This window comes from Pteropus vampyrus, unplaced genomic scaffold (assembly GCF_000151845.1).
Source record: "Pteropus vampyrus isolate Shadow unplaced genomic scaffold, Pvam_2.0 Scaffold81, whole genome shotgun sequence".
Classification (NCBI taxonomy): Eukaryota; Metazoa; Chordata; class Mammalia; order Chiroptera; family Pteropodidae; genus Pteropus; species Pteropus vampyrus.
Genome location: NW_011888862.1, coordinates 6,734,186 through 6,744,331, shown reverse-complemented (window position 1 = coordinate 6,744,331; position 10,146 = coordinate 6,734,186). Strand labels below are relative to the sequence as shown.

General features: G+C 35.3%; 1 protein-coding gene across 1 annotated transcript in view; it reads left to right on the top strand.

The window, feature by feature from the left end:
- SCML2 (Scm polycomb group protein like 2) overlaps window positions 1-10,146 on the top strand; it is an 80,589-nt gene that overhangs the window by 38,823 nt on the left and 31,620 nt on the right. Inside the window, exons 7-8 of the mRNA XM_011362997.1 lie at window positions 5,720-5,910; window positions 8,941-9,061. Of these exons, the coding sequence (XP_011361299.1) occupies window positions 5,720-5,910; window positions 8,941-9,061 (312 nt within the window). The remainder of the gene's footprint in view (window positions 1-5,719; window positions 5,911-8,940; window positions 9,062-10,146) is intronic.

Sequence of the window (10,146 nt, the reverse complement as noted above, 5' to 3'; positions counted from 1 at the left end):
GTTTCCTATTTAGGTGCCTTTTATATCTTTCTCTTGCCTGATTGCACTTGCTAGGACTTCCAATGTTATATTGAATAGCAATGATGATAATGGACAGCCTTGCCTTGTTCCTGATCTTAGAGGGAAGGTTTTTAGTTTTTCGCCATGAAGTATAAAAAAATAGATTTGTTTTATACTTAATGGTGAAAAACATCTATTTTTTATTTGAAATAGCTAAATACTGCATAAAGATTCAGCATGGTGTATATAATATGATTGCTCTTTGATGGAGAGATAATAAATACATATAATGTATACAGTTTAATTTTTATGTTTAGTATACTGAATGATTACTTTTTCCTCTTTAGTTAAATTAGTTTTAAAAATATTTTGTTCTAGGTGCCAGGGATATGGCTATAAACAAAACTGAGTCTTTGCCTTTTAAACCTTGCTTTATAAAGTGGAAAATTTTTTTCATACATAATATTTTTATAATACATTTTTCTTAACCTTTCTCATACATATGTGTATACCATGCATCAAGGAGTTTTTATTGTAATTGAGTATATTTTAGGGGAATATTTGAAGCTATAGTTCAAATATTTGTTTTTCAAGATTTATTAATTTCAAGTGCCAAAAATTTTCAATTGAATATTGATTTTATTACATTTGCCATGTTCCACAATGTTACTATTTTGCTACAACTTATTGTATATAGAATATACTCATTTTTAAAATTATTTTTTAATTTAGTTTCAAGTATATAGTACATTGGTTAGATGTCTATATAGTCCTGAAAACGATCCCCCCAAATGCTCCCTCCCTCCCCTGGCCCTCCACCTAGCCAGTGTATTAATGCTAACTGCATTTCCTTATGCTGTGCTCCCCAACCCTGTAACCATCTGTCAGCTCCTAATTTGTACTTCTTTAGCCCTTCAACCCATTCTCTCAGCCTCCCAACCCCGCCTCCCCTCTGTCCGACACTGTATTGTCCACTATATTTGTGAATCTGTTTTTGATTAGTTTGTTCTTTTTGTTCCTTAGATTATGCATATAAGTGAAATCATATAGTGTTTATCTTTCTCTGTCTGACTTAAATACCTTTTAGGTCCACCAAAGCAATATTTTTTTCTATCCTCTTCCTTTTCATATATAGGGGTCTTGTATTTTTATCCTTTCAGCCACTCTATCTTTTGGTTGGAGCACTTAAGTCTTTTCCATTTAAGGTACTTATTGATAGGAATATAGTTGTTGCCATTCTTTATTCCTATTTTTGGTACATGTTTTTTCTTCTTAAAGGAGTCCCTGCAACATTTCCTGTAATACTGGCTTGGTGGTGATGAAACTCCTTTAGCTTATTTTTGTCTGGGAAGCTCTTTATCTGTCCTTCAACTCTAAATGATAGCTTTGCTGGATAAATTATTCTTGGCTGTAGATCCTGGGCCTTCATCCAGTCAAATATTTTTTGCCAAGTCCTTCTGTCCTGTATAGTTTCTTTTGAGAAATCAGCTGCCAGTCTTATGGGTTTTCTGTTAAATGTAATTATTTGTTTTTCTCTTGCTGCTTTTAATATTCTTTCTTTGTATTTAACCTTTGGCATTTTAATGATGATGTGTCTTGGTGTGGGCCTCTTTGGATCCCTGATTTTTGGAATTCTCTGAGCTTCCTAGGTTTTATGTCCATTTCCTTCACAAGGTTAGGGAAGTTTTCCATCATTATTTCTTCAAACAGCTGTTCAACATCTTGATTTTCTTCAGATATGCCAATCAGACGCATATTTGGACCCTTAATAGTGTCCCATATCCTTCTTAAATTATTTTTATAGTCTTGGCATCTTTTTTCTTGCCATTCTGATTGAGTGTTCTGATTGGCTTTCCTGTCCTCAAATAGGGCATTTGACCCTCTTCCTTATCCACTTTGTTTATTTCTTTGTTTATTCCATTTAATATACTTCTCATCTCAGATAATGTGTTCTTCATTTCATACTGGTTCCCTTTTGTAATTTCCATTTCCATTTTTGTTTTTTATCTCTTTGTTGAAGTTCTCATTGAATTTAACCAAAAGTCCATTGAGCATCTTTATAACCAATGTTTTGAACTCTGCATCTGTTAGATTACTTGACTCCATTATATTTGGATCTGTGTTCTGTTCTGTCGTATGTTTTCTGCTTCTTTGTCTTCCCATTTTGGCTGCCTTTCTGTGTCTGTTTCTATGTACTAAGCAAAGCTCCTAAGTCTCCCAGTCTTATTAGTGTGGATTTGTGAAGTAGGTGGCCAGTGGCACAGTCCTGAGAGGGGTTCAGCTGCAAGTCAAATTTAGCCCAAGCCTCTGCCCCTCTAGGGCCACCTGTTAAGATTCAGCAAGCAATCCACAGATGCTGTGCTTATAGTTGCCTCAAAAGGCCACGCCAGAAACCGAGGCCAGCTGCCTCCACCAATGTGAGTCTCAGCAAGGAGCACCTGACTCGCTGAGGATACACCTGGATGTGGCTTGGGTGGAGCCACGAGTTGGGGGAGGTGGGGTTTCAGGGGATCCTCTGGGTGGAGCGACTTCTGTTATCCAGTTTGATGACGTCAAGGCTATGGCGGCGCTGGTCCCGCGCACTGGTAGTCGGGTAGGGCTCAACAGGGAACAATGGATACCGCCGGCACTTCTGTACCCAGAAAATCTCACCTTGGCTCTCACTCCGACAATATCTCCCTGTAAGTCCCTGGTGCCCCTGGGTGCAGCGGAATCGGCACTGGTGCTCAGAGCAAGCAGGTCCCTCACCGCGAAAATCCGCTCACGGTTGCGGCCCCTTTAAGAGGCGTCTGCCGCTGCCGCAGCCTCCATCTCACTCTGCTGCTGGAAGCCGGGCAACCCCATGTCCTTGCCCTGTCCTACCGTCTGCTGTTGCAGCATATTTTCTTGGATTTCTCCGTAGTTGTATGGCTTGTTACTCTAGATTCCAGGCGATTTTTCCTTGCTGCTGCTCCTTGTTTCCGTCACAACTTTGATTTGGTCGCCAGAGAGATGAACAGAGCCTCTGTCATCTACGCCATTTTTTCCCCCTGTACTCATTTTGTAGGTATAACATTGACTTGCAAGTTGAAAATATTTTTCATTAATTTAGTAAATATTTTTTAAGGACCTTCTATACTCCTAGGTTCTGTCTTAAACCAACCTGGCTCAAGAATTTAAACTCAGACCCAGAGCCGAGTCTCTTCTTTTCTTCATGTCATGTATTCAGAGGTAGGGACCACAACTCTGGAGTTAAAGAGCTTGGTCAAGAGAATGAAGATTTATTTGGATTTAGTAACTAGGAAGGGGTCATTAGTGACCTTAGAAATAATTTTTTAAAAATATGTTTTGGAGAAGAAATGGTTATTGCAGGGGGCTCAGGAAACACAGAATAATAAGGAAATTGAAGTATCAGGTATAGGTGATTCTTGGTATTTTGGTAGTAAGTAGAAGGAGGCTTGAAAATATACCAGAAACTAGGGGATAGAACTTCAAAATAAGGGATGTGTGAGGGTTATAAGAGAGCAAGGAGTTGAAGATCAAGTGATTAAATATCATGAAAAGAGGAGATAATTGAAACCATAATGTCTCAGAGGAACCATAGAAGATAGTTATTAGGACATAAGTAAAATGGGATTGGACTTAGAAGAGTAGAGCTAAAACTCTTCATTTGATACAAGAGGAAGAGATGAGAATAAATGAAAATAAAACTGTTTTAAGGTGGAGAAATGGAATGATTATGGTCACTCTGGAAAGATAGCCTTTAATCTTCTCATACAGTTAGAGAGTTAGATCATTTGCTAAATGGAATAAGGTGAGAGGGAGATGGAAGCATACTTGGAAATCAGTTAGCTGTAGCAGTGACAATCCAATTGAAGGTAAGGTGGATTTTATAGTGGTCAATAATATCCTAATGTTCTATAGCAGGAGCTGGCAAACTACATCCCAAGCGCCACATCTAGCCCATGTAGCCTGTGAGCTAAGAATGGTTTTTATATTCATAAAGAGTTTAAAAAGACAAGCAAACAATATGTGACAGAGACCATATGTGGCTTTTGAAGCCTGAAATATTTACTGTCTGGCCTCTTACATAAAGAGATTGCTGATCCTTGTTCTATATAGCTCAGGAGCAGAGAAAACAAATGCAAGTGTGATTTAGAGGTGAGAGCTGACATGCTGGATATGATCAAAGATCAAGGGGTGATAAAATAAGACTCATTAGAGGGGTGTTGGTGAAGGTGGACCAGTTGGGTGCAGGTTGATAGTAAAGTAAAGCCAGAAGAAAGCTAATAGATTGAATTGAAATGGAGAGGGCTTGTAGCTAGATTTCATAATGAGAATAAAAAGCATGGTCATTTGATATAAAGCAAGGATGACAGGTAAAGAAGTCAGAGGTAGAGAAAGGGGGCATGGTTGGTTATCCTGGAGATAGAAGAGTTCCAGAAATTATGCTAAGTATAACCATTTTAATGAGGAGCTGAAATCAATGATGAGGTCAGTCAGGATGATGAAGTATCAGAAGTACAGTGGTCAAATTCCTAAAGATGATGACAGGGAGACTGTGTAAGAAGAAATAATGTGAATGAGGTTACTGGAGTTATTGAAGAAAGTGGAAGTGAGCAAAGAGAATGAGAGATGATGGCGAAGAGGTAAGAAGAGACTGGTGTGTAAGGAGGGAATTAGTGTCAGTAAGAGGGGAAAGTGATGATGGTGGTTCTGCATTTGCCCTGGCAGCTGAAAGAAGGCCGTTCCCTCCTCTTGGCATGGTAGGTGATAGCAGGTAGATAAAAAGGCTGCAGGGATGATGTATTTTCTGTTGAAGGTCAGATTTACACAGTCTTGAGAGGAGTATGAGAGGAGCAAAGAAGTAGTTTGGTTTCCAGTTGTAAAATTAAGTCCTCAAAATAAAAGTAGTTGATTTTTGCATAGATGTATAAGTGTATTAGTTATACAGCTCTTCCTGTAAAGAATATTTATTTGACATTAGTATTAAAATGTATTTTTTGTAATTAAATTTTAAGGGATTAATACTAAAAATATCTCTGTTTAACTATGAACATAAACTAAAGTAACCTGGCAGATAACCGTCATTTGAAATATTCAAAGTGTCTGGATCGGACTACCAAGTAACTAGTAGATACCAGTCACTTGGGCGTGATATTGGTCCTCTCATGATAACATTAATGTAGAGTCCATATCGTAGTATATGAAGCTTTGTTATTAGACATACATATAAGAACATAGTGTGCCTTAGCCATTAAAAATCAAGTGCAGGAGATTACCCTGGCCTCTGAAAATTGAAGCAGGAGCTGTTGGTTCATGCTTTATGTTTTTCTAAATTGATGAGCAAAATGATTCCTGTATATGACTTAATTGGATAGTATTTTCTGAAAGAAAAACTTTTCTGTTCTAAGGACTAAAAATATGAGAAGCAGACAAAAGGTAAATTGCTAGAAATTTTCACTGAGCTGAGTTTGAAGTTACTGGCTCCTCTTATAAAAGCCTCTTTATTTTTTTTCTAGAGAATTAGATTATTTCCTGATAATCAGAAATCTTAAATAACCTAAAACTTCATTTTAAATGATAGTTTTATTTTAAGTGGTTTTTAGTGAATAACTTTTGGAATGTTTTTAAAGAATGAGTTAAATGTATTTTGAGATACATTTTTAATAATTAATATAACACCTTAATTATGTCATTTACTTCAATTTTATTTTTGTATTTTGTTTTTTTCCTTCAGTTTCCGTTACAAAGAATACAGCAAAAACACAGTCTTCCTCTTCCAAAGCAAGCCAGGAGTCAATGCAGACATCACAGAAAACTGCTGTAGTATTACCAACAAAGAAATCAGGTCGTGCTAAATCAGCCAAGAAGGGAGCTTCAGCTAAAACTCCCGCATCAAGGAAGAAAGGCCCAACTGCAGGAAGAAAGGTTAGTTCATCTCCTACTAATTTGTATTATAAGTATCTGTGATGCCTTATAACATAAAGTTTAAGATTTGCTAAGAGTATGATGAGGCCTTTTCAGAATGTAACGAGTATATAAGGCTCTTTAAGGCCTACATAGCTATTGAGGTCGGTATTCTTTTCTTGGGTAAACTTAAAACTTTTGTATAGTTTTCGACCTCTTCAGAACTACATTGAAAGTACTGCATGGGTATATTTATGTTCAGGCCAGTTTATTTTAAACTTTAAATAGTATACTTTAGAAATGAGTTTTACTGTACATAAATTATATCTCAAACTGGGGGGAGGCAAGTGAATCAATGTGATAAATTCAGTGATGCTAGAATCACATCCTTCTTAACTGACTCCCTCAAAGAAAACAATTCTAAAACCTGGAAATAATAGAAAAAGCAACTACCTGAAGATACTGGAGAGTGAATGGAAGCAGACAGGCTCTGGTGGTGGGGAGTACACACAGGAGGAGGAGTGTTAAACAAAGTCCTTTCTCTAGCAAAAATAACCTTCAAGAGTGAAGATAAACTAAAGAAATTTTTCAGATAAAAGCAGACTAAGAGAATTCATCTGTAGCAGATAAGTACTATAAGAAATGCTGAAGGAAGTTTATCTCTAGGTAAATGCAAGTGATTTTCTTTTTGACTTTTTTCTTTCTTAATTTCTTTATGATAATGTGACTGTTTAAAACAATAAGTATAATATAGTCTTGTGGGGTTTATAACATACACAGATATACATAAAGCAATTTTAGTATAAAGTCTTGGATTGGGGGACATGGATTTGTATCACTGCAAGATTTCAGCATTTTACATGAAGTAGTACAGTAATTAATTAACTTTATGCGGATTGTACATTGTAATCCCCAGGGCATATTGTAAAAACACAAATGCAAAGGAATATAGCTAAAAAGCCAATGGGAAAATTAAAATGGAATTCTAAGGCATATTTGAGTAATCGGGGAATGAAAAGACGGGAAAGGAGGAACAGAGGAACAAAACAGAGGAGGCAAATAGAAAACAGCAGACCCAGACTCAAACATATTAATAATTACTTTAAAAGTTAGTAGACTAAACTCTCCAATTAAAAGCTTATCCAGATGAATTTTTAAAAAGAGCAAAATATATCCTGTCTACAAGAGGTACACTCGAAATAAAAAGACATAGAGTCTTATTGGATCTATTAAAACTGAATTAAATTTCAGTAGTATTACCTTGAACATTTTTGAGTTCAGCCATTTGATAACAATAGAAATGCATTTCTGTTTTATTTCAGCTGTTAGCAGTATAGAATAAAATGACAATACCATTTTTATTTTAAAATACTTCTTATACTGATATTTTAATTTTAAAAACCGTTCAAAATTTATAAACAAAATCAAAAGTCAATAAAACTATATTCTAAATATAAAATCATAAATATTGAAAAAAACAAATAAGCAAATTATTCTAATGTAAATCATTAGCAGGTGAACTTTTTCAAATTAAAAATAAATTACATAAAATTAAGAAAAGTTAAGAAATTTAAAAGGAAATAATATTTAAATGCATTTAAAAAATTAAAATTTATCAAGGATATCATTGATGCATATGTTTAATGCATATTTTTCAGCTGCTGAAAGTCTTTTTGATTAGTTGGTATAATGGTGAAAATAGAAGATAACTCCAAAAAGTTTCTCTTAGCTCCTTTATTTTCAAATAATTCCAGTGTTAATTTGACAGTTTGGAAGAGATCTTTTTGAAAATATTGTTTATATGGTGGTGGGGATGGGCAAGGGACAGATGCTATAATTTTCTGGATACTACACTAGTTTTTGTTTCAAGGGAAGCATTTCAATTCACCTTCATCTTCTCCAGCTTCATTATTTCATCATGAAAAGAAAGATTCTCATGCAGTTACCTGTATCCCTGTTTCAGTATTGCCACATCATAGTTTAGTTAGATAGTCTTTGAACTAGAGTAAGGGTTGTTTTTGCAATAGACTCTTTCCTTTGTCAGCTGTTCCCTTAAAGGATTCTAGAAGTATAGAAACACGTTTTCCAAATAGATATACCTTTATTTATCATATTAATGCAAACATACTATTTTGGTATGTCTTAAGTCAGAGGATTCAGATTTTTTAAATAAAGAACAAGAAGTATCAACACAATAATTATAATTTAATACTTAAAAATTAACATGATTTACTAGAATGCTGTGAATACAAATGAGTTATTAATTGAAACACAGAAAAATCAAACAACATTGAATGTTAACCTCTATTTTTTCCCTCCTTTGTCCCTGCTTTTTAAATATTCTCTGTTATTACCTTTTCTAGGCACAAGAGCCCCTTCTCTGACATTGGAGCGCTATGTTTGAAGGTAGCTCCAAGAAAACGCCAAGAGTTGATATAAAATAAACACTAGTGATATTTAACAATGACCAGAAGACATTTGGTTCTCATATACAATAGGCATGATTTTGTATGCAAGCCAGTTGTAATTTTGTCAAAATCATCATACGTTATATGGAGAAATACAGAGTAGATGGCCTAAAAACCAGATGAGTGACTGCTTTCTAAAGACAAACTCCGTCCTCTGCCTTGTTAAAGTCCTTCACCCCCATTTGATGTATTGCTGGATTAGATTTACAGACATTTCTTTAGCAGTGTGAAAAATTTGTCTTATAGGACACCTCAAAAAATAAAAAAATTTTTACAGAGTGAACTATTTTATTTTGGCTAAGGTGTATCAGTTGGAGCAGGGGTAGCACTGGGAATCCCAGCTTCTTGATCTCTTCCTCTCCTACTTGACCAGATCATTGCTCACTCTGAGGAGCATAGTTCGGAAAGTATTGCAGTTTGTGATACACATGCACACACGCACACACAGGAGTTTCCAACCCTGAGGACTTCTGACAACTGATCATTTGTGAACCATTGCTGCTGATAATCAGACCTTACTGAGGAATTTTTAAAAGGATAATGTATATATTTTTTGTTAATTTGCTTGTTTGTTTGTTTACAGGAAAAATGTATTCCTGTTATGTGTTCCACTTCTACAGCTTCTATAAAGACGCTGATCAGAGGCCGTGGTGCTGGATATAAGGATCCCTTTTCTGGCACATCTAAAATAGTGATGTCTACAGGTAAATTAGTATTTTTAAAAGCATATAAAATTACTAATCTTTTATTCTGTGTTATTTTCAATGTCTTTGATGTCCTGGAAGTAAAATCAAGAGGAAAAAAGATGATCATAAACATTTCTGTTAGTATTTTTCATTTTAAAAGTATTTCGAAATTTTGGTGGTTCATTTTGATTTTTAAGGAAAAACAGTCTGTTTAAATACATGAGTCACTTGAAATTTCAATACTCTTAAAGTTTTTTATCCACCTCAGTAAGATTTCTAGAATTTACATCATCAAATCTATTTTTGTTTTCCCTTTCTCTCATTTCCCAATTTATCTTTTTTGTCTTGTATGTATTTTTAAAGCTACCTCAAACTTTTTTTAAAATTAAGTTTATTGGGATAACATTAGTTAATACAATCATATAATTTTCAGGTGTACATTATCATTTGACATCTATATATTCTATTGTGTATTCACCACCCAAAGTCCAGGTTCCTTCAGCTACCATATATTTGATCCCCTTTACCTACTTCACCCTCCCGCTACCTCCCTATATTTGATCCCCTTTACCCCTGCTACTTCCCACTTCCTCCCTCACCCCACTAGTAACCACTAGTCTATAGTCCATGTCCATGACTCTCTGTTTGTTTGTCCTGCTCATTTGTTGCTTTTAGGTTTATATCTCACATATAAGTGATATCATGTGATTTTCAACTTTTTCTGTCTGGCTTATTTCGCTTAGCGTGATTATCTTGAGTTCTATCCATGTTGTCACAAATGGCAGTATTTCATCTGTTCTTATGGCTGAGTAATATTCCATTGTATATATGTACCACAGCTTTTTCAGCCAATCACCTGTTGTAGGACACTTCGATTGCTTCCATGTCCTGGCCACTGTGAATAATGCTGCTATGAATATTGGTGTGCAAATATCTTTATAGATATGAGTTTTAAAGTCTTTGGGGTAAATACCCAGTAGAGAGATTGCTGAATCATATGGTAGGTCAATTCTTAGTTTATTGAGGAACCTCCATACTGTTTTCCATAGTAGCTGTACCAATTTGCAGTCCCACCAGCAGTGTATGAGGGTTCCTTTTCCTCC